Source organism: Delphinus delphis, chromosome 16 (genome assembly GCF_949987515.2).
Source record: "Delphinus delphis chromosome 16, mDelDel1.2, whole genome shotgun sequence".
Taxonomy (NCBI): domain Eukaryota; kingdom Metazoa; phylum Chordata; class Mammalia; order Artiodactyla; family Delphinidae; genus Delphinus; species Delphinus delphis.
In genome coordinates this window covers 65,690,467-65,715,885 of record NC_082698.1, presented here as the reverse complement: position 1 = coordinate 65,715,885, position 25,419 = coordinate 65,690,467, and the positions used below count along the sequence as shown (strand labels likewise).

The 25,419-nt window shown below is 38.4% G+C and overlaps 1 protein-coding gene and 1 pseudogene across 1 annotated transcript in view; both read right to left on the bottom strand.

Moving 5' to 3' along the window:
- Positions 1–4,307: 4,307 nt before the first annotated feature.
- LOC132439459 (BUB3-interacting and GLEBS motif-containing protein ZNF207 pseudogene) lies at positions 4,308–5,582 on the bottom strand (annotated as a pseudogene).
- Positions 5,583–22,985: 17,403 nt separating this feature from the next.
- Positions 22,986–25,419, bottom strand: part of CTNNA3 (catenin alpha 3) — a 1,614,209-nt gene continuing 1,611,775 nt past the window's right edge. Inside the window, exon 18 of the mRNA XM_060034928.1 lies at positions 22,986–23,745. Within this exon, the coding sequence (XP_059890911.1) occupies positions 23,458–23,745 (288 nt within the window). The 3' untranslated portion in view covers positions 22,986–23,457. The remainder of the gene's footprint in view (positions 23,746–25,419) is intronic.

Here is a 25,419-nt window from a genome sequence, read left to right as displayed (position 1 = left end):
ATCAGAAATGGAGTTCTAGTGGAGGTGAGCTTGGAGTAGGGTTTTTAAGAGGAATCACTAAGTTATGCTATAAAGGGTCACACATAAAGGCAGGGGAAGAGAAAGTATGGGAAGGAGGCCAAAGTAGAGAGTTTTTCATGGCATGTGACTCTGTAGGTTATGAAAATTAGGTGGTTGAGATTGTTAGTAAAGGAAATGGGACTGGTAAGGGCTTAAAGGTAAGCAGTATTCACACAGAAAAAAAAAAATGGACCACAGTAATCTTTTGTGTATTGAGCTGATGTAACTTTAAAATAGCACTATGATGTAGGCATCTAACATTCTGTGAGTATAGGCAGTGAAGTTAAGGTGCTTATTTATCAGCTGGTGACTTCCAGCATGCTGTGTTTGTCTTTGGATGTATGTACTTCTGCAAATGTGATGTATGTTTACTTGGAGTTTTGTGATGGATAACTACCACTGAGTGACTGCTGTGACTATAAAAATACTCTCCCTATCTAAGTTAAAAGGTTTTTTATCTTTCATTTTTTTGCATTTTTTTCTTTTTTTTAAGGAAGTATAGTTGATTTACAATATTATATTTGTTTCAGTGTACAACATAGTGATTCAGTCTTTCCATAGGTTATAATCAATATAAAATTATTATGTCTGCCAGAAAAAGACATACTCTGTTATCACTTACATGTGGAATCTAAAAAGTAAAACAAACATGTATATAACAAAACAGAAACAGACTCACAGATATAGAGAACAAACTAGTGGTTACCAATGGGAAGAGAGAAGGGGTGAGGGGCAAGATAGGGGTGTGGGATTAAGAGATACAAACACTGTATAAAACATATAAGCAACAAAGATATATTGTACACCACAGAGAAATATAGCCATAATTTATGTCAGAGTGTTCTGACTATGTTCTCGTCTAGAAGTTTTATGGTTTCGGGTCTTACATTTAGGCCTTTAATCCATTTTGAGTTTATTTTGTATATGGTATGAGGAAATGTTTTAAACTCATTGATTTACATGCGGCTGTCCGGCTTTCCCAGCACCACTTGCTGAGAGGCTGTCTTTTCTCCATTGTATATTCTTGCCTCCTTTGTCATAGATTAATTGACCGTAGGTGTGTGGGTTTATTTCTGGTCTCTCTATTCTGTTCCATTGATCTATGTGTCTCTTTTTGTGCCAGTACCATACTGGTTTGGTTACTGTAACTTTCAAATATATTCAGAAGTCAGGAAGGGTTATACCTCCAGCTTTGTTCTTTTTTCTCAAGATTGTTTTGACATTCAGGGTCTTTTGTCATTCCATATCAATTTTAAGATTTTTTTTTATAGTTCTGTGAAAAAATGTTCTGGATATTTTGATAGGGATTGCATTACATCTGTAGATAGCTTTGGTAGTATGGATATTTTTAACAACATTAATTCTTCCAATCTAAGAGCACAGTGTATCTTTCCATTTCTTTGTATAATTTTCAAACTCCTTCATCGATACTTCATAGTTTTCAGAGTATGTCTTTCACCTCTTTGGTTAAGTTTATTCCCGGATATTCTATTCTTTTTGATGTAATTTTATATGAGATTGTTTTCTTTCATTCTCTTTCTGATAGTTCATTTTTAGTTATAGAAACCAACAGATTTCTATATAATTAATCTTGTATCCTCAATTTTACTGAAGGCATTTATTCTAATAGTGTTCTGGTAGATACTTTAGGGTTTTTGATATAGAGTATCATGTCATCTGCAAATATTGACAGTTTTCTTCCCTTCCAATTTGGATAGTATTTATTTCTTTTTCTTGTTTGATTTCTGTGGCAAGGAAATACAACACTATGTTAAGTGGAAGTGGAGAGAATATGCGTCTTTGTTTTGTTCCTGATTTTAGAAGAAAGGCTTTCAGCTTTTCACTGTTGAGTATGATATCAGCTATGAGTTTGTCATAAATGGCTTTTATTATACTGAGATATGTTCCCTCTTTACCCATCTTCATGAGAGTTTATTTTTTTTAAACATATTTATTGGAGTATAATTGCTTTACAATGTTGTGTTAGTTACTGCTGTATAACAAAGTGAATCAGCTATACATATACATATATCCCCATATCCCCTCCCCTTTGTGTCTCCCTCCCATCCTCCCTAGCCCACCCCTCTAGGTGGTCACAAAGCACGGAGCTGATCTCCCTGTGCTATGCAGCTGCTTCCCACTAGCTAGCTATTTTACATTGGGTAGTGTATATATATCAATGCCACTCTCTCACTTCGTCCCAGTTGACCCTTCCCCCTCCCTGGGTCCTCAAGTCCATTCTCTACATCTGCGTCTTTTTGATGAGAGTTTTAATCGTGAATGGATGTTGAATTCCGACAAATGCATTTTTTTTCTTCTTGTATTTGTTGGGATGCTGTCGTGAGTTTTCCCTTAGATTTGTTAATGTGGTGTATCACTTTGATTGATTTGTGAGTGTTGAACCATCTATAGAATAAATCCCACTTGAATATGGTATGTGATCCTTTTATATAGCACTGGATTTGGTTTGCTAATATTTTGTTGAGGATTTTTACATCTGTATTCATCAGAGATATTGGCCTGTAATTTCCTTTTGTGTAGTGCCTTCATCCGGTCTTGTAATCAAGGTAACGTAGCCTCATAAACTGAATTGGGGAGTGTCCCACCCTCTTCAATTTTTTGGAATAGTTTGAGACTAAAAGTTATTAGCTCTTCTTTATAAAGTTGGTAGAATTCCTCTGGACTATTTTTTTTCTGCGAGTCTTTTAAATTATTAATTCAATTTCATGTCTAGTTATCAGTCTGTTCAGACTGTCTCTTTCTTCCTGATTCAGTCTTGGCAGGTGGTACAACTTCTAGAACTTTGTCCATTTCTTCTAGGTTGTCCAGTTGGTTGGCATATAACTATTTGTAGTAATCCCTTATGGTTTTTTTGGTACCTCTGTGGCATCAGTTGTTATTTTTCCTCTTTTATTTCTTATTTTGTTTGGCTTTTCTCTCTTTTCTTCTTTAGGCTGGCTAAAGGTTTATTTTGTTTGTCTTTTCAAAAACAAAGGTTTGATTTCATTGATTTTTAAAAATACTTCTGTATTTATTTACTTTCCAATCTTCATTTTTTCTCCCTTCTGCTGGGTTTGGGCTTTGTTTGTTCTTCTTTTTCTAATTCCTTTAGATGATAGGTAGGCCTAGCATGTGATCTATCCTAGAGAACGTTCCATCTGCACTTGAAAAGAATGTGTATTCTGCTGTTTTTAGATGGAATGTCCTCAAATAACTATTCAGTCCACTCTATTGTGTCATCTAAAACTTTAGTTGCCTTTTTGATTTTCTGTCTGGATAATCTTTCCACTGATGTCAGTGGGGGTGTTGAATTCCCCCACTATTATTATGTAACTGTTAACTTCTCCCTTTTTGTCTTTTGGTATTTGCTTTATATATATAAGTCTTCCACTATTGGGTACATATATGTTATTGAGTATAATATCCTCTTCTTGTATTGATCCTTTTATCATCATATAATGCCCTTCTTTGTCTTTTGTTATAGACTTTGTTTTAGTCTGTTTTATCTGAGATGAATATCGCTATCCCTAACTTCTTGTCATTTCTATTTGTGTGAAATATCTTTTTCCATTCTCTTACTTTTAGTCTGTGTGTGTCTTTAGTTCTGAAGTGAGTCTCTTTTAAGCAGTATAAGATCTACATTTTTTATTTCCCTTCCCCACATTTTGTGCTTTTGATGTCATATTATACATCTTCAAATTTATCCCTTTACTATGTATTTTAGTTATAGTTGCTTTTACAATTTTTTTCTTTCGTTCTTTGTACTAGCTTATTTAAGTGGTTAATCCTCAGCTTTACTATATGTTTTTCTTTACTAGTGGGATTTTTCTGTTCCTGTGGATTCTTTCTTCTTGTTAATGCCTTTTATTTTCCACTTAGAGAAGACCCTTTAACTTTTCTCTAAAGTAGGTTTAACATTGATTAACTCTTTTAGTTTTTGCTTGTCTGAGAAGTTTATGTCTCCTTTAGTTCTAAATGATAATTTTGCTGGGTAGAGTATCCTAGGTTGCAGATTTTTCCCTTTTATTTTTATTTTTTTTTAATTGCAACTTCAGGAAAAGTTCCTGCTTTATTATTTCCAAATAAATTTTCGCATGTAAAATAAATGTCCAATAGTTCCTGATATGTGGGAAGATAATGTTTGTTAAAGTCACAATGAAGCCTTATTGACAGAAGCTTGTCTATATAAACAGCACAAGTTGAGAAAAGGTTTAATCTCCAAACCTATTAGACTGGATGAAGTAAGATCAGTAACAGCCACCTTGCAACATTACAGAAGGTCTCATTCCTATCGGAGGTTGAGGAGGCCCACCTTGGTAAGGGGGCACCATTGGCAGTCCCTGCCCATACGGCAGCATAGCACCAGGAAGATAACCTGGCATGCCTTGATGATGACCACCATACTGACCATGAGGTGGCATTGGGGGTCTCATTCCTTGTTGCTGTGGGATGCCTGGCTGTGGTGGCCTCATACCTCCAATTGGTCCAATGGGTGGATTACCAATGGGAGCCTCTCCTGGTCGAGGAAGATTACGTTGATATTTAGGTAACTGTGCTCTTCTCTCTTCCAGCAATATATCCTCATCTGGATGGATCAACTTACTGGTTGCACTGGTCGTCATAAGTGTAGCAGGCTTACTTGTTATTGAAGCTGCTGGTTTAGCTGCAGTGCTATTTGTTGTACTAGTGGTTGAAGCTGTAGACTGTGTATATGCAGGGAATGTAGGCTTTGGGGGTTCTGTAGTTGTTGCTGGGGTACTATTTAAGGGCTTGAAATCTGTACCAACAGGCCCTTGGACAGCTGCCTGAGCCTGTCTCACACTGGGGAAAAGAGGCTTAGTAACTGGAGGCTGTGGAGCTGGAACTGTTGCTGTTGGTGTAGGTGGTCTGTAAAGAATATCTGGCGCTGAAACAGCCTGTGCTTGAGTCATTGGAGGAATTCCAGGACATGGAACAGGAGGGGGCGTACCTGGTGGCATACCAGGCATCAGAGGTGGTATTCCTGGTCCAGGTGGCATCATTCCACCCATTGGCATCATTCCAGGTGGCATTCCCGGTGCTCCTGGAGCTGGTGGTAGTCCTGGTTGTGCCATTGGGGGGATATAACCTTGTTGAGGTTGAACAGGCTGTGGTTGAAATGAAGTTGAAGCTGCAGAGTCATCATCATCATATTCATCATAATCCTCCGGTTCCTTCTTTTTTTGACTCTCTGCTTGTGTTTTCTGTTCAAGAAGTCATCTTCTTTCATCCATGTCTTTTTTTGGAATACTTTCCATACCATATATTTCCAACTCTATGTCTGTTCTCCCAGGTATTGCATTTGGTACTGCATCTATTGTCTCTTTATGCACCTGCATGCAATGAATAGCTAAGCCAGGTCCTGTATACAGTTTCTTATGACATATATGACATTTAAAATGCTTTGCTTTTTGGTGCTGTATAAGGATCTTCTCATCATCAAAATCTCTATTACAATACCAGCACCATGGCTTCAGCTCCTGCTTCTTCTTGTGACCCATAACTACGCTCTACCGACAAAAAAAAGGGAGGAGAAAACAAGCAGGAAAAACTAGCCGAAGAGTCGCTCACTCTTCCGACCCAACCGCCACCACCGTGTCCCACAGGAAAACCAGGTTTTTCCCTTTTAGCACTTGCAATAATGATGCCTGTCCCTTCCAGCCTGCAAAGTTTCTGCAGAAAAATCAGCTTATAGCCTTATGGTGGTTCCTTTATATATGACTCTTTGTTTTTCTCTTGCTGCCTTTAAATTCTCTGTATCTTTAACTTTTGTTATTTTAAGTACGATATGCCTTTGTGTGGATCTGTTTGGACTCATCTTGTTTGGGATCCTCTGTGCTTCCTGGATTGCATAGCTGTTTTCTTCTAAAGTTTTATGAAATTTTCAGCCATATTTTCATCAAATATATTTTCAATCCCCTTCTCTCTCTCTTCACCTTCTGGGACCCCTATAATGTAAATGTTGGTATACTTGTTGTTGTTCCAGAGATCTCTTAAATTGATCTCATTAAAAAAAATTCCTTTTGCTGTTCTGATTGGATGATTTCCATTATTCTGTCTTCTGGATCACTTATGCATTAATCTGTATCACCTTCTCTGGTATTAATCCTTTCTCGTGTATTTTTTATTTCAGTTATTGTATTCTTCAATTCTGACTGATTAAAATTCCACTGTGTTCCTCTATTCTTTTTGCTAATTCAGTTAGCATTCTTTTTACTAATGCTTTGAATTCTTTATCTGATACATTATTTCTCATTATTTGTTTTTTCAGGGGTTCTTCTTTCACTTTTTCAAATGAGACCAATTTCTCTTTCTTCTCATTTTGTTCAACTTTTTTGTCTCTAGAAAATTTGGTGAAACAGTTCCCTGTTTGAGCTCTTGAAGGTGTGCCCTTATGTGGGAGCCTCCCTGTACAGTCTGTGTGTGTCGTGTGGCTTTGGTGGGAGAGTTGGATTTGATGTGAACGTAAGCCATGTCTTTGCTGTTTTGCTGGCAGCTATCATCTTGGTGCGAGGTGAGGTTGGAGAAGGGGGAGCCAGGGCTTGAACCAGATGCCAGCTGGGGCTTCCCCTCCTCTGCTCAGTGGCCATCATCACCCTATCGGGGGCAGGGGCCCATCCCTTGTTGCTGGAGCAGAAGCCCTGAATAACAGGTCTAAACTTTCTCTGTTCTCTTTAAGTGTGTGATCTCCCCCCTGCTAGCACCAGCAAACTTCCCCCATAGGGGAGAAGTGCTGGGGCAAGTGGGGCCCATGGAAGCACTTGGTATGTGTTGGGGCATGGGCTGTGGTGCTCCGACCACATACAGAAGTCTGAGCTGCATGTGATGCACTGCCTATGCAAGTGCCAGTGCCTGGGTCAGCTGCCTATGACCTGCTCCACTCAGGTGCTACTTTGGGTCTGAGTCTCCTTTGTCCCTCACAGTTGACCTCTCGTCTTTGCCTCTACTACCCCTGCCCTGGTTTGGAGCTGCACTGCAGTGCAGGCAGGGCCCCTGTGGGCTCTTTGTATGTATCGAGGCACAGGCTGTGGCGGTTTGGCCACGGACAGAGTTTGGGCTACTTCTGATGCACTGCTTGTGCAAGCACCGGTAGTGGCTGCCCCAGCCCTGCTCAGATGCTGCTTCAGATTTGCGCTGCCTCTGTGTCACGTGGTCCAGCGCTTTTCCTTAGTCGTAGAGCTGTGATGTGAAGTAAACAGGCTGGAGCATTCCCTTGGCTCGGGTTAGGGCTCGTGCTGGGGATGTCATGGGAAACCAGTCAGCCTCCTCAGCGGTTTCAATCTGTCCTCTTTGCCCTGTCTTGGGAGCAAACCAACTCATGTGTGCTCCTCGTGAGTGGAGTCCAGGATTCCCACAGCCCTCCTGTTAGCCCCACTGACCCTCCAGGCAGCCAAGGGGACTAGCCTTCCCTGTGTTGGACCCCAGGACTGGGGTGCCCAAATGTGGCTGGAACCGTCCATTCCCCAGGGAGGATCTCCACCTGTGTAATCTCCCTTTTCCTCTGTGTCCCCTCACAGGGGCACAGGTCCTGACATGATTGCTTCTCTTCCGTTCCTACTGATTGTGTGTGGATCCTTCTTATAACCTTGGTGTACAGAGTTTTTCTGCCAGTTTCCAGTGGGATTTGTTCCATATGCAGATGTATTTTTGATATGTTCCTATGGGGAGGTGAGTTCCACCTTTTCCTCTTCTGCCATCTTCATCTCCTCTCTCTCCCAAGTTAAACATTTTAAGCACCTTTTCCTCTTCTGCCATCTTCATCTCCTCTCTCTCCCAAGTTAAACATTTTAAGAAACAGAAACTGACTTAGGATGGATTAAGCCTAAAAATATTGACAAGTTTATTGTAAGTATATTGGGCAGCTAAAATCAATGGGAGAGCTGGAATACCAGGAGAAATGGCCAGAACCACATCTCAAACCTGGGCTGATGTGGAAAATTCTTCTCCCTTCACTACCTCTGCCAGGAAGCAACCACCTAAGCTCTTGGTTTCTGCTGCATTTAGCTCCTGAGGCAAAGACCAGAATGCATGTATCGAGTGCTGTAGCCAAAGATAATGCCAGGGCCTAACTGCAGGAAAGTCTCATAAGCAAGTGCCTGGCAACTCGCTCTTTAAAGAGAGATGCTTTTCCCATGTCAAATCAGACGCTGAAAGTGTGAAAACCCTAAATATCAAGAGGCATTTAGATGCTAATTGTCAAAATGAAGGAAAATACCCATACAAGTAGAAAGTAAAGAAGTGACTGATATGAAAAGAAATAAAAGAGTTGATTGGGAAAATGGGTATTGAGAGATGGCAAGAGGAGATCTGAAATTAGTTTGGGGAGTGTTTGTGCTAAGGGACCAGGAAGATACACATACTTCGGTGGCAAGAAAATCATGACCTTTGGAGCCAAAGAGAAGGGAATTTAAATCCTTGTCTTGATACATATTAGATGTGTGTCTTAGTCAAGTTAGTCCAGGAACCTCAGTAAATTGGAGATAACGATATTAGTATGAAGATCAAATAAAATATGTAAAGGTCTGTCATTCTGTCTACCATATGGTAGGTACTCAACAAACATTACCCACCCACCTATTCCCCCCAAAGCTTTAGGATAAAAGCAATGAGGAAAGTCAGTACAAAGATTTCCATGTTGTTCTAGCATCTAATGTCCTGAATTCCTCAGGAGATGATGGTTGGTAAAGGAACAATAAGAGAATAAAATTTAGAGGTAAGTTTTGTTACTGGTAAGGGATAGAATCTTTTCTGGAACCTAGCTGGATCACAGGTTGCCCTATGGTTATCTTTAGTTTTCTCTCAACCAAGGTGCTGAAGACAGACTAGTCCTTGAACAGTCTTAGTGAGCAGGTGTACCCCCTGGATTTTCCTCTGCTTCTGCACCATTTCTGTCCAAGTAGATCTGGATTTCCATTCAGTCTTACCTTCTTCCTTCTTTTGAGTCCTTTCTGGAAGGAAAAAATAGAAAGCAGCCAATCTAAAGGGAATTCCAGTTAAAAGCATTAAGAGTCATAAAAGGTCTACAAAAGGGCCCAAATTCAAATATATTGATAAATATTAGCATCATCCTTGGGCAAGACAATTGTAAGTAGTGAGTTGATAGGACTGAGGTTTGTTTGAACTTAAAGGAATTCAAATTCAAATTGCTTATAACTCAAGCAAAGTGAAATATAAATGAAGGCAGATAGCTGTCAGGTTACAGGTCCTAGCCTACATCTGGGGTTTCTTATCTTCTCAGAATCCTCTTGCCTCTGAGGAAACATGGGTTGGAAGACCCAAGGTGTGAAGACTTTCTGTTTTGAACTCAAGCAGCTTTACATTGCATCTCTCATTCACACTGAGGTCACACAAGACATTATTTGAAAACAGGGCTGTGTGGCTAAAAAGGACATTTAGACTGTGATGCTCTTTTACGCAGATTTGACTCTCTCATCAGATTTATAGTAAGTGAAGACTACACTTTTCCCAAAGCACTTCCACATATAGTCTTTCAATGACCCTCTTAAGAACCTAGTGAGGAAAGCATATGACTTGAATATTGGTGATCAAGAATATAGCCACATATAATTTTCAGTCAATGGAATAAAACGATGATTTTTTGGAATGGTGAAAGAGAGATTACTATTTTCTTCACAGTCAGTGGTTTTTGCTAAGTCTCTAACAGGCTCATTCTGACCAGGAAAAATGGATTTGGGTTGGGAACATGGAATGTGAAATCAGTGTTTCAGGGGCATGGACTTCCACAGAGGCCTCTGCAATCACCATGTTCCTGGCTAGTAAAACCCACTGAAATTATTTTCTTGCTATAATGTGATTTACAACTTAAACGTGTTCTAGTAAATAGAGATGCTTCCACGGCTCTACCGCTTCCCACCCTTTTTGCCAGATCTTGGCATATCTGAGAAAAATTATGAGATCTCATGTTAAAAGATCTAATGGTACATGAATTGTGTTTTCTCCTTATGTCTTGACGTGATGGGGAAAAACATGTCTCTAGAATTGGCTATTTCATTCTCAACGGCACCAGTTATTTAAAAGTGTCATTTATATACAGACCCTGCAGCTGGAATTTAATTTAATCCATTTACTCATTTGTTCAATTAACATTCCGTGAACACTGAATGGTACCTGTGGTTGAGCCACAATAATGGGAAAAGTTATGACAAAGGAGACAAGAATATACAATGGAGAAAAGACAGCCTCTTCAATAAGTGGTGCTGGAAAACTGGACAGCTACATGTAAAAGAAAGAAATTAGAACACTCCCTAACACCATACACAAAAATAAAGTCAAAATGGATTAAAGACCTAAATGTAAGGCCAGACACTATAAAACTCTTAGAGGAAAGCATAGGCAGAACCCTCTTTGACATAAACCACAGCAACATCTTTTTTGATCCACCTCCTAGAGTAATGAAAATTAAAACAAAAATAAACAAATGGGACCTAATAAAACTTAAAAGCTTTTGCACAGCAAAGGGGATCATAAACAAGATGAAAAGACAACCCTCAGAATGGGAGAAAACATTTGCAAATGAAGCAACTGACAAAGCATTAATCTTCAAAATATATAAGCAGGTCATACAGCTCAATATCAAAAAAACAAACTACCCAATCAAAAAATGGGTGGAAGACCTAAATAAACATTTCTCCAGAGAAGACATACAGATGGCCAACAAACACATGAAAAGATGCTCAACATCACTATTAGAGAAATGTAAATCAAAACTATAATGAGGTATCACCTCACACTGGTCAGAATGGCTATCATCAAAAAATCTACAAACAGGGCTTCCCTGGTGGCGCAGTGATTGAGAGTCCGCCTGCCAATGCAGTGGACACGGGTTCGTGCCCCAGTCCGGGAAGATCCCACATGCCGTGGAGCGGCTAGGCCCGTGAGCCATGGCTGCTGAGCCTGCGTGTCCAGAGCCCGTGCTCCGCAAAGGGAGAGGCCACAACAGTGAGAGGCCTGCATACCGCAAAAAAAAAAAAAACAAAACTACAAACAATAAATGCTGGAGAGGGTGTGGAGAAAAGGGAATCCTCTTGCACTGTTGGTGGGAATGTAAATTGATACCGCCACTGTTGAAAACAGTATGGAGGTTCCTTAAAAAACTAAAAATAGAACTACCATATGACCCAGCAATCCCACTACTGGGCATATACCCAGAGAAAACCATAATTCAAAAAATCACACACACCCCAATGTTCATAGCAGCACTGTTTACAATAGCCAGGACATGGAAGCAACCTAAATGTTCATCGACAGAGGAACGGGTAAAGACGATGTGGTATATATATACAATGGAATATTATTCAGATGTAAAAAGGAATGAAATAGGGTCATTTGTAGAGAGGTGGATGGACCTAGAGACTGTCATACAGAGTGAAGTAAGTCAGAAAGAGAAAAGCAAATGTCATAATAATGCATATATGTGGAATCTAGAAAAATGGTATAGATGATCTTAGTTGCAAAGCAGAAATAGAGACACAGATGTAGAGAACAAATGTGTGGGTACCAAGGGGGAAAGGGGTGGGGTAGGAGGAATTGGGAGACTGGGATTGACATATATACATTATTGATATTATGTATGAAATGGACAACTGATGGGCACATGCTGTATAGCACAGGGAATTCACCTAGTGCTATGGTAACCTAAATGGGAGGGAAGTCCAAAAGGGAGGGGATATCTATGTGTATAGCTGATTCATTTTGCTGTGCAGTGGAGGCTAACACAACATTGTAAAGCAGCCATACTCCTATAAAAATTAATTTAAAAAATAATGGGAAACGTTAATGGATGTATAGAGCTTTCTATATATAAAGCATTGTTTTAAGTGCTTTTATATATATTATTTGTTTAATTCTTTTACAAATCTAAGCAATAAGTACCCAATTTACAGATGAGGTAACATAGGTACAGAGATATGAAATAATTTAAACTTGGGTTGTCACACTCAGAGTTCTCACTTCTAACCATTGTACAGCCCTTCCTCAGAGTCCCTGTGGGGAAAGCACCTGTCTCATCTGATCGTCTTCCTGTCTACTCCAGTGAAAGCCCATCCAGGATAGACCCTCTAACCAGGTACTAACCAGGTATCTATGAGCTATTTGATATCTTCACTTTAGTGATCAATGGAGATCATACATACACAGATGGGGGTGTGTGTGTGTATATATATATATGTATCTATATATGAACTAATGGAGATTTTAATATCTATGCATATAGAAATGATGTTTTACGTATATGATGGACGTTATATATAGAAGGATTATATGTATATAAATGGAGCTTATTATGTATATATATGTAATTACAAATTTCCTGCATCTTCTCCTCCTCTTCCTCCCTCTCTCTCGTCTCTTTTCCTCTAAAATACCTCATAATAAATGACAAAGGAGCCATTCCCTTTTGGACCTCCCATTGTAAATTCTTCCTAAGGATGAATAACTTGACCTCGAATTCCTCCCGTCATGTGTGATTTTCACAGAGGGACTGGAAATCCCATTTCTAACCCACCTGCGAGAGGAAGAGCCCTTGTGCAGGGGTGAGATGGGGAGATGGTTTAGACAGGACAGAGCCCTGAGCACAGGAAGGGGTCCAGAGCGGAGGCTGTGACTCACACAGACAATTTGTAGCTGAGGAGTTGTGCCTTCTATTTGGTTTGAAGTATTTCCGTCATACTCAGTAAAATGGATGGCAGAAATAGAAGCCCATGTACTTTGTCCATTTGTAAGAATGCAGCCTAGGGTCATACATACTCTCCCTCCCTCCCATGTCAAGTTGGCATGAGGGCCAGCGGCCTGGGGCTGGAACAGGGGCTCTGAGTGACAGCTGAGCTTCCTTGAGGAGCGCAGCCACGGAGCCAGGCTCTTGCCTTGCTGGCCCTTTGGGGAATCCTGAGGGCAGGATTTGTCTTGGCCCTTCATTATCTCCCCCACCATTTCCACCTGGAACCTGGCTGCGTCTCTGACTTCCTGTCCCCCCAAACCAACCTGCACGTTCTCCACTAGCCTGCTTTCACACGCTGTGCGCGGGGGCCCCGGCCCACAGACAGGAGCTTTGCACCTACTATTAACTCTGTTTTCAACACTCTTCCCATCCCGCTTCACCTGCTGAAACTCTACTCATTCCTTTGATTTCAGCTTAAGGCTCACTTCCTCAGACCAGCCTTTCCCGATTGTCCTAATTCTGCCAAAAGCCCTTCATTTTAGCCTCGTGGCACCTGTGTGTCTCTTCTGTGGCCATTGTCAAAGATAGTTTTACACTTTTGGACCCGTTATTTAATTAACTCCTAGTGTCTCTGCTCATCTTTAAATCCTTGATGAAGGAAGACTGTTTTTACTGACCAGTACCTAGTCATCCCCAGCACCTAGAAAAATATCCAGCCCACGGGTATACGTACCTGTTGGCTGGATGAATATGTCAGCTACTCTCTGCCATTCCCTGGCATGCTATGCTCTCCTGCTCCAGGCTTTTCTTTCTCCCTGGCCCTCCTATAAAGAAGCTTTCAGAAACCTGTTCTGTGTGTGTTTAATCTTGAAGCTTATAAATTGTATACATAATAATAATGGTTAAATTTTATATTGTGTTTACCTTGTGCCAGGCATCCTTCAAAAGTACTTTACTTACATTCGTTCATTCAATACTCATAGCCATCCTGTGTGGTAGGTTCTGTCTCATTTCACTGAATATGAGGGACGTTGATTGTAAAACACATCATTGTTTCGTCAGTCGAACTCTGAAACGTCATCTCTCTCTTACAAATGAGAATTTCAGGATAATGAAAGGTTTAGCAACTTGCCCAAGAAAGGCTGGTGCTAAAAATGATGGAGCCATGGTGCAGATGTGGTAAGGCAATGCCAGAGGCCATGCTTTTCACCACGGGGCCATCTTGCCACACAAAGAGTCACACACCTGGGCTGTTTCTGCATTTCTTAAATCAGATACAGCCATCCCAGCGGATCTCAGAGGCCACGTGAAGTCACAGGATAAACACGGTGCCACCTACTTGACTATCACTATTTGACAGGAAAATGTTAAATTGCCTTTATAGTAAAATATACTTTATTAAAATAAATAAGGATATATTAAATAGTAGAATGCAAAATGTATCCACGTTTTAGATAGAACTTAAAACCTGTGATAGTTTATGTTTGATACTTTATAGTTCATTTTGAAAATACTCTTTTAATTCCTAATGCTATCATTTCGCCCAGGCACTTGTTTGTATCACACAGGATTATTGCAACTGATGTTTCCTGTTCACTTTCCTTACTCTGAATACCAACCCTGCATTTCACTGTCTAACTAGTCATCTTACAACTCTGCTTCTATCAGAGAACTTGTTTGCTAGGAGATATGAGTATTGTCCCCATTTACAGATTAAAGCTTCAGCACCTTTGCCTGACACTGAGATCCTCTGTGACTTAACCCATTCGTGTCTTTCTGAGCTCCTATCCCAATGGGGTCATCTAGAACTCTTTGCTTCAGCCAGCTGACCTCCATGTGTGACGTTCTCATTCCTGTGTTTGTGACTTGGGTCATGTCCATCCTCCTGGAATGTTATCTTCCTTCATCCTACTGAACTCTACTCTCCTATTAAAACCTCTATAAAGGTCCCCCTTGAGTCCTGAAACTTGCATTGCTTTCTTGTACCCTGGGTGAGATTGCCACGAGCTGCATTTTTATTTCCCTTCCTCTGCTATTTAATTAACTTGATGAGTCCATGTCTTGATTCCAAAACATTCATGCTTCTTTCTGTCACCCATAGCACCTTTGCATATAACAGTCCCTCAAGAAATATTTTTGACTGTTGAATAAACAAATGAGTGAGAAACAGCCCATGGCTTTTCCTCATCAGTGACTTTCATTTATCTAAGGCGGCAGTGATGGTTTTGGAAGAGTAACACGGAGAATTAGGAGTTTTCAAATCCCGTCCTTGACACTAGTTACTGTCTCTGTAAACTTGAGGATCAGAAGCAGAAACATCAGTAGAGCCAATGGTATTCCGTGCCCACCCTGTAGTATGTGTTCAGCCTTAGAAAAATTATTGGTTCTTTTCATAAAGTCTTAAGCTAGAGAACAGTTCTTTAACTACACAGACATTATTTAAAAAACTTAAATGTCCATATTGAACAAAAAAATGCCACTTAGACTGAAAATTTAATTCTATCCCATATGGTCTATGTTACTTGTGTTCATACGGTAGTTTGTGAAAGTACCCTCCCAAATTGTAGTACATATAAGTGAAAGAGAGTAGGAATGAAGGTGATACCTAGACTAGTGGTTAGACTACTCAGCAATTCATTACCTTCCCTTTTTTGTTCCCACTCAAGACACATACCACCAAAGATAAATGCCAAATGCATAAACAGTTCTTTCAGTTTTATTGCTTTAACATACATAGTTTAATTATCAGTTGAGCAAATTATTAACAAACTACAGTGACATGAGTTGAAATAAATATTGTTTCAAATAATACTGCATAATTTCAAAACAAACCCAGTGTTACATGCGTGAAAAAATTGAGAACACAATGAAAAAAAAATTTTGATTCAGTTAAGCACAAAAGGAATGCAGAATCCCAAACAAGGAATATCTGACCTTCTATGTCAATGTCGTGAGGGTATTAAAGAGCTTTATCTATTCCTGGATAAATAATTCATTTTTATTGATTGGTGAAATTGACTTTAAGGATAAATAATGACCAGAAAGCTCTACAAGTGCTTTTGCCAAAGTTTATCTATGGTCAAACCATAAACCTACTTTGAATTGGCAGTTACTAGAGTGGATGCTTCACTCAGCCCCATTCTGCCTTCTGCGCAGCAGGGTGAGGTGTAGAAGCCAAGGTACTGATAGTTTGAAACACCTCAAATGCCACTAAACTTAAGTTCTCAAGATATTGCTGCAATAAACATGACTATTATCAACTGCTTGCTTTTACTTAATCTCAGGCTGTCAGCTTAAATCTCCCTTCATCCTGATTTACAATGTGCATGCTACCTTCGGAAATGTCACTAAGTTTAAAATGTCAAAGTTGTTGCCTGTAAAAGTACATAGGTAAAGTAAGTGAATTTTTTTTTTTTTTTTTTTTTTTTTGCCAAGTCAGTATGGAACTAAAACGTAATCAAAATGGAAAGCAGGGGCATCTGGAAATCTTTCACTGGAAGTTTTAATTCATATTTAATCACCCAAAAACTTGCTCAAGAAAATTTTGTTTTGTTTTTTAAAGTCCCAACTATTAGGTACTAAATTGGGCATAACATATGTCTACTTCTGTTTTCAGGGAGTTGTTAGTCATGGATATCAAAGAAAAATTATTATGCTGTCATTCAGGGCCAATGAAATTTTCTTTGGAGGAATTTTACCACACAAGCACAATTTTCAAAATCAGTCAGAAGCACAGCTTAACCCTGCAAGACAGTTGCTGAAATTCTCATATTTATATCTCATTGTATACCAGCACATAAAAATAGAGTTATAATGGTATAAGATTCAGCAAGCAATGGAATACTATCTCTACAGTATTTTCAAAATTAATTTTATGTTTAAAGCTTAAGGAAGAAGAAAAGTTCTGTGTAACTGAGAGTGTGAACTAACCTCTCAGACTTGCCCCTTTGCCTTATGAATAAACACTCCAATCCAGATTTGATGTTAGAAGCCCAGACTTGTCAGTCTTAGCTAGACTATCACTGAATATCACAGAGAGGTTCAGATAATTCATAAAGATGGGAAACTGATGGACATGTTGAGGGCTGGCCTGGGACTACCTAATACATGGTTGTCTGAATAGAAAAAGTAATCTGCCGGCTTTGAACTATTGATATAATTATTGAAAGGGGGCTTTAAGATGTTTAGAGGTGCTACGTATCTTTAAGACCGAATACCCAGAACAAAAAATAAGCATTCTTCTTGAAAATGCAAAGGAAAGAAAACTTTATAACTAAAAAATACCTCATTTGGAATGAAAACACAGGACATAAGTAGAATTAGTATTCTGCTAATACCATTTAAGTGGCTGTTGTATATATCCTACATTGAAGAGATTTTTAGAGATGGTTGTTAGAAATCTGAGCCTCTTTCACAAAGAGTTTCCCTCCAGAGCTTCCTTTTATGACAGTTGGCAGCAGGCACCATCATGACTGCCAGGTACCCAAAATTGAAGACCCCAAATAAATACATTCCCAGTTAAGGAAACATTTCTGGCTCTACTTTAAGAAAGATTAGAAAGTCATTCAACTACCCCAGGCCTGAGATAGGGAGGTCTATCCAGCAACATGGGCAAGAGGGAGAGTCTAGACTTCAGTTGTCTCTAGGAAGAAGGACCATGTAAAGTTAAAGGACTAAATTTGCTTACAGTCAGACACATACTGTATACATTGTTACCTCTATAAAGAAGGAAACATACATTTCCTATGGTTCAGTCAGTGTGGAATACAAAGAAACTTGAGCTTATTTCAATAATCCTTGGCCCATCCTCCCTGGGATATATAATTTTAAACACACATTAGCAGTAAAGAAGGAAAGAAATGGTGTCAACAAATTGTTTTCACCAGTCAATGCTAAAGATGGATTTTAAACAGGCATCTCCATGGAAGATTTCACCTCTGTGGAAGTGAAAGTAATTTGGTGTTTTCATCTGATTTCAGATCACGTAGATGAAATATTCACTCCTCATATATCTGATAGTTTTATTCAATTATTAGAGGTTATAACATTCAGCTAATTACTTATGTACCTGCTTTTTATTTGCTTTGAGTGATGTAGGCATGGATTTATATACCATATATATTTAAGTTTTGATCCTTTTGCTCTTACATAGGAAGCCAGCCAGCATTTGAAATGTGCATCTCATTTTCAACTAAAAAATCCAATCCCATTTTCCAGGAAATCTGGATGGTGTGGTGGCTAAAAGTTCAGACTCGAGAGTGCAACCAAATTTTAAGGCCAGTGAGTTTTCAAGCAAGGTCCGTCTCCTTAGTTTCTTTTTCTAAGGAATAGAGCTGATAATGTTTATCTCCTAGGGTTATTGAAAAAATTAAATAAGGTAATAGCATTCAGCACAGAGTCTGCCCATAAGGGCAAGAATCACTGTTTGTTTTGTTATCTGGTATATCCCAAGAACCTAGAGCAGTGCCTGGAACATCGAAGTTGCTCAAAAGATATTTGTTAAATATATAATATCCTGATTAACTCTGATACTGGGGAGAATTTCACCCACCAATGTGCTAAAAAATTGGCTGAATTTCAATTTCTCATCTTGCAAACAATATCACTAAATGATCCTCAAAAGTTATATAGTTTGTCCTCTGCCCTGACACGACTTCACCCAAACTGCCAAAGATAAGTGCCCTATCCTATCCTTAAAATCTTCCTCAGGAGAAGGCGGCCTAATCTTCACAGAACTCAAAACTCTTCCTCCCTCTGGTATAAAAGTTACCTGCTTCTGCAACTACCCTTCTTATTCCCTCCTCTACCTCTGTCACTTTCTTACCCACTTTCTTTTAGAACTGCTCTGTATTTACTGCTTTCTTCCCCCTCCAACTTGTTAAATTCATTTTGAAGTTCATTCCTTGGGTTTTGTTCTCCTAAACCAGTGGGGACTGTTGGATTCTAGAAGCCAGCCTGCAGCCATGAAACATCTCATCCCAGGATCTACATAAAGGCCAGCCCTACAGACCATCTATTGTCTGTAGGTGGGATTCTGGTAAGGTTGGGTTCCATTTGGAAGTGGTTCTCTCAGTTAGTATAATCTTCTTTTGAAGTGTTCAGGAATAAGTCCTGTCTATCTTGGTAGGGGAAGAAAATTCACATGTAAAATGATTAATATAGGAAATCATTCTTTCTTTTGCTTTAATAGAAAATGTTTCTTGTTCATGTAAATTAGTTAAAATGGCAAAAGAATGCATTAAACATTTTAAGCCTTCTCTCTTTCAGATGTCTAGGATAGTGTTAAAACCTTGGTTACCTCTCTAGTTGCATACACCTGGTTTTAGTAACATCCACATTTTTCTATCCTAATAGACCCAAAGAACCAACATGAAAACTTTAAACTACTTTGTGTGTAGACTCTTCTGTCATTAGGCCTGGCTTGTTTATTTGGCAGTAACATGCAAAATATTTACTAATGTTAAAGATATTATAATGATAGGGAAAGAGAGTTATGACAAAAAATGCGATAGGGTTTTTGTCCGATTAAGTGTTGTTTTCTGGTATGTGACATATAAATGAAAATGATAAATAAATATAAATTTTTAAGGTTGCAGACCTTTTTCTAGTTGACTTAAAAAGAATTATTAAAATAATATGGAAGTTACAGTCTTTTAACTGGAAGTATTTCTGACTTTCCAAAAAGAAAAATGGCTGTTTGATACCTAAATATGCAATAAGCAGACTGTCTTAACAAAAGACAGGCAGACAAAAGAAAGTACAGATTTTACTCAACTTGATACTCTGGCGCTTGCTTTGCTAACCTAGAGAATTACTTACAATGAAGGTGAAACAGGCTGGCAGCTCTGCAAGGACTTCACTAGAGAAAGGTAAATATCACCAGGAAAAGTCTCGATCTCACTCTACTCATTCTGCCACTGTACAGAAATATGTATCCATGGGAACCACAGTGCCTAGCATGGAAGTGTTCATTTGACACCGAAAAAGATAAGAATGTTTTCTGGAATAGAAAAAAAAAAAAGATAATGGCATTGGGAATTAAAATTAATCATTTTAACTAGAATGCTACAGAATGTATTAATCAATTGATATGTGGGATGGTCTCCTAAGGGGATGAGAGATGAGCGAGAGAGATTTTGGACTAAGAGGGAAGGACATTATTTGGGGGTAATTGATTGGGATGAGCAGGCCTGCTGCGTCATGCTGGTAGCAAACTGTCAGCAGTTTATAGGAAGATACAGAGCTCAGGGATGGTGAGATGAAAAGACCACCCTGAATGTGAAGGTGTAGGAAGTCACTGGAAATACTTTCTCTGTTGTCAGACATTAGTCTTTTCAGCCACTCATTAAATTTGAGGAGTACTAATTATTAGGTTTGAGGCCCAGATTGGGCACTTAACGGTGTGTTCACAATTTTAAATATCTTGCTTTACTGTGACTTGAAAACTGACCTCTCTGAAGATGTTAAGTGTGCAAGGATGTCAGCCTGACGACGCGGGCCTTTCTGTAGAGTTGTGGAGGTACTTACCCCTCATACAGAAGGAATTTTATGGGGAACGTACATGTTATCTTAATACTGATAAATTCAGAGATTTGCAAAGACCAGAAGGCAATTTTAAGAATATTGTATTTTCTAATACATTCACAGTTTTCGTTCATGTCATAAGACAAGCAGAAAGGGAATAATTAACAAATTTCCTTAGAAGTTTAGTGTTTGGATTTTTTTCCAGACTCATTCATTTAGTCCATTAGAAAGAAGGAAATATTTTAAGCCATTAATTTCCACTTGTGATAAGTAAAAGGGAAAGATTTATATTTATCACCTTTCCTATTTAATGGAAACCTTCCAGTTTTTCTAACTAAAAAATCTTGAGTGGATTCACAGATATTTTCTAACTTATCATTCTGATTTCAGTCTAATGTTTGCCAGTGATGCTGGTGGCTAACCAGGACGGAACTGCTGTCCTTCAAAGGTGATATAAACCCTCTCCTCCCTCCCAAAGATTTTTTTTCCTTCATAAATTAACATAACTCAATTTCACTAAAAGAGAAAGGTGAGTTTTGATTAGCAAGATAAAGGAAAAGTATCATTCGAAGAAGCACCAATCTCTGTGATGCAATTTCAAAAGATGCATAGATGGGCCACCAAGCAATCACTCTCATTAAGAAATTTCTGTCATTCCTCTGCCAGAAGAAGGGCTTAGTTATAAATATATACACCACCTTCATACTTACTGATTAGATTCATTTAACTAGGTTTTATAATGGGAGGATTTGTTAATATATTTGCTGCTAATTTTTCTTCTAAGTATTATACTATTAGCGGGTTTGAATTGAATTAAATCCTGAAATGCTGCCCACTGCAGGAATTGAGTCAGGTGGACAGATGTCCTTCTCAGCTCTGTACATCTTGTTCTTATTGCACCTCTGATTATTGCACCAGACTTTACTCCTGGGACATTCTCCAAGTTAATGTTTTTTTTTAATTAAGTTTTGCTTAATTATAGTTGTTTGCTTTGAGCTAAGCTGGAAATCCCTCTACTTTGAAGAGGAGGACTTGTTCACATCTCATTTTTAAAGAGTCATTTTCTTAAGATAGATACAGAGGTTATTTGATAAGTGTATAATTTCAAATTAGTTATGTTCTTTTGGCATCCGGCGCTGCATTCTAAACCCTAACCTGTGGAAAGCTGATGTAGAATTAAACAGACATTAGATTTTGTAAATGAGACTCTTAAGATGCTTGAGCATGTGGCTTTAGGAACTAAGATATACTAGTAGTTTGGTAATTTTTTAAGGAATTATTTTCTCAAGTAAATTGTAAATTCACACTTGTACCTGACAAAAGGAAGTGTCATAGAGGTAACTCCTGTAATGTCTATCTTAGAACAGAAAATGATGGTAGCATGTCAACAAAAGAAATTCCCTGTTTTGCCTCAGTTAGCTAGCGAGTCCTGGACAATATAATTATCTGGATTCTCTAATTCCTTTCTGCACTGCCTTTTCTTTTAGGGAGTGGACTCTGTCCAGAATAATATTGATCGTGGGCCAGTGCACACTGCAAGAGAGGCAGGAGCGTATTGCTTTCACTCTTAGAAAGTGTATGTATCAATACTGAGCCCAGGTAACCTAGCATTTTGGAAGAACAATATAACATATTACAATGAAAAGTTTACATTTTCCCCATAATTTATTAACATATTGACCGATTAAATCCCTTTCCCATACCATTTTGTTCAACATACTCCCATATCATTTTGTTCAACATACCACACACATCATGCTCTCAACCTTTATGCCTTCTTACGTTTCACACATTCTTTTACCCAAACTGGCCCTCCTAACATCAGCTGATGTTGCATGTTTAAACTTTACCTAGTCAAACTAAGATGTCATGGCTGTTGAAACAGTTCATTGATGGAAATGTTTTACAAGGTGAAGTTACGATGTGGGTATAATTTTGATAAAGTAGAATAGGAAATTCATGTTTAAAATCCTGTGAATGGGAACTCTATGCATGAGAAAAGGTAAAACTGAAACTTAACTCCTCCAGAGACAGACAGAAAGAAGTAGAGAGAAGCAACGCACTGGACTCTGAAACTATTATAAAGTGCATTAGGAACTCAATTTGGCCTCAGCACAATGACTGCAGTTATAAAATGACCTCAGACTTCTATTTTAAAAAATGTTATTAAAATCACTCCAGCTTCATTGCCACTAACTCTACTTCAGAGTTCAGCGGTACCACACACATTTTTTGAGTTATATTTTACTCAATGACAAAAAATATTTTTCAAACTGGCCTTTTCCTTTTAATTATACTTGCAAGGTGATACAAACGGAGTCATGCAGAACTCCTTGCATTTCTGTTATCAGTCATAACTCGCTTGGGGATAGAGTTAAATGCCCATTTCCCCAACGGATGATAACTCTTCCTCCATATATGTAGTATTCTGGTGGGCCTTTTTAAATCCAGAACTCAACGTGCAGAACAGCTGAGCACAGTGGAGTCCTGAAATGCACACTTGTGGCATGAAAACTCATTGTAAACTTTATAATGTTAATAAATTGTTTCATAAATAATTAAGGCGGACCTTGAAAATCCAGAAAGTAACTTGATTGCTCAAGCTTGGTTAGTTTCTGATGGATATTAGCCCAATCAGTTGACAACAGTTGTTACAAATATCTAGAGGTTGGATTTTTTTTTTTCCTGTAGAAGGAATCACACATGTCTGTCAGGTTACATCAGATAAAGGAAGTATGGAGATTAAATGGGAGAGTATTTTATGAAATCTTTTGTTTCCGTTGAAAACCAAGTCAAGAGCTCATATCACTATTTTAATTTAAAATGAAGAGGGTGAGTATACTTAAACTGGTACAGATGAACAGGACTCATTTGAGTCTCCTGTGTTCACTTAGTAATGAATATAAGATATTCTCCGTGATGGGAGAGGCTGAATGACCCTGAAGATTTCATTCATTCAGCAAGCATCTGTTGATTCCTTATTAGGTGCTGGCCATGCAGAAATGACAGTGGCATGATCCCCAAGATACGTTGCTCGTGTTGGTTAGGCTTTCAGTGTTTTACATTATTTGTGGGTTAAATTCTAAGTTAGTGAACTTACAGAACTAATCAAGTGTAAAAATAAAGCAGTGTGTTTAGCCAGGACTTTGTCATATAAACACTAGAGTAGAATAGTGGTTTCAGTAGATATGTCTTCCTCTAAATTCACTCATCACTTGCACTGGGTGGAGTTTTTTCTTTGCTGAGCCTCGTCTGACAGCTGCATAAGTTTCCTCTGGTTTCTCTCTTTTAATCAAGGGTTTTTTTGCAGGAGCCTTCATTCTCCACATAACAACTGGGTGCCGGGGCCCAGCAGGACTCTGAATTCGGATGATCTTGGTTGAGGCAATGTAAGACATTTTCACTGTTTGCACTACAGCATTCATTAAATTTTTGGCTGCTTGGATCAGGGAGGTGACACTGTCCAACTGTAGAAAAAAACCAAAAAACAAACTATTATTCAGAGAATGTAATCAGGAATTTAAAGAGATTTAATGTCACAGAAAATGAAATGTGCCACTTTGTTTTTATCCCAGAAACGAATGAGTTATTCCTCATTTTATACACCTAGGTAAATTATCACATCAATCTATTTTTAATCATTTATCTAGTCATCTGATGCATAAGTAATTCCATATTCTATTTTCTAAGATGATAGCTTAGATTTTTTTTCTTGGTTTTCAGTGAAATCAGTTCTGTACCTTCTATATCATACCATAAGAACCAGATGGTCACTGCTTTCTTTGTAATGGATCTCCATACTTCCAGGGTTAATGTTCACCCCTTTTGTAAGAAATTACTGTCTACAGTAAAAGCTATATCATATATAAGTAACTTAATAAAACAACAACTGAAAAATCTTCTCAGGGAATTCACAGTCTACGATAAATATCATACCCACATATGCATATACACATGCATGTATACCACTCATTTTCATGAATATTTCCCAAATAATTCCACCTACAAGAGTCTCTTTTTTAAAAACACATAATTCTTACACCTATCAGGCAGTGTATTAAAACAGATCTTTTCAGTCAAAGTTGGTTGAAATTCCAGATCTGCCTGCCATTTAGTAACATAAACAAATCATTTAACTGTTTTCTCCTAGTTTCCTCAGATATAAAATAGGAAAAGAGTACTTATTGAAGTTAAATAACATGTGTAAAGAGCCTAGTAGACTGCCACGTAGTTGTCGTTAATTATTTCCTTTGTTTCTTGGGAAGGCTGACAAAATTGCTTAATTATAAAGATATACCAATGAAATTACTAAAAGACACCTTTTCCCACATGATTCTATTTTGTAATTGTTGTTATGTTTTCTGGGTTGTTCACTAAAACCATCTCAGGGCAAAACGAGGTGACAGTCCTAGAATCTTGCAAAATACTTTAGCGCTAAGCCCAGTTGGTTCATTTTTATATAAATGATGCCTCTTCCATTATTTTAGTTTGGCAGATTGTCACCCACAGCCAACTCACACAGGAAGATGTGCTTCCACTGTCACCTGGCTGTGATGTGTGCTGTCAGGGTGAGGCTCAAACACTGCCTCTGTAGTTACTGAAATCCATCAGCAGCTGACTGGCCTGAGTACTCTACTCAGTTTGCAGTTTGAGGAATCTCATCTCACACAGAATAAATGAGCGAAGGAAAGTAGTAAGCTCAGGTTATGTGCCTGGGGCAGTGGTCTAGCTGGCTGCTTCCTCAGTGAAAACTTTAATTAGCCCCATTATAATGCTAACCCTGAAATCCTTAAAAAGGTAACACCAAAAAATATGTAATTTGAAAGGCAGTAATACTTGAAAACTACACATCTTTGAGTCTTTTTACTTATTGAAGCCAGAAATGTAAAATCTTTGTATGTGTCAGGAATGACAAAATTTTTTGACAAACATTAAACAGGATTTCATGAAGCACTCACATGTATTTCACAGAACACTTAGAACTTCTGAATCTGTACACAACTTAAAAAAAAAAAAGACAGACTTTGAATAGAATAACACACTTTGTAATGAACGTTACACTGTGGACAAACTGCATGCTAAAATCTGCTGTTTAATAATTAGCAGTTTTCATTAAAGACCTCCTAGAACTAGTTAGATTC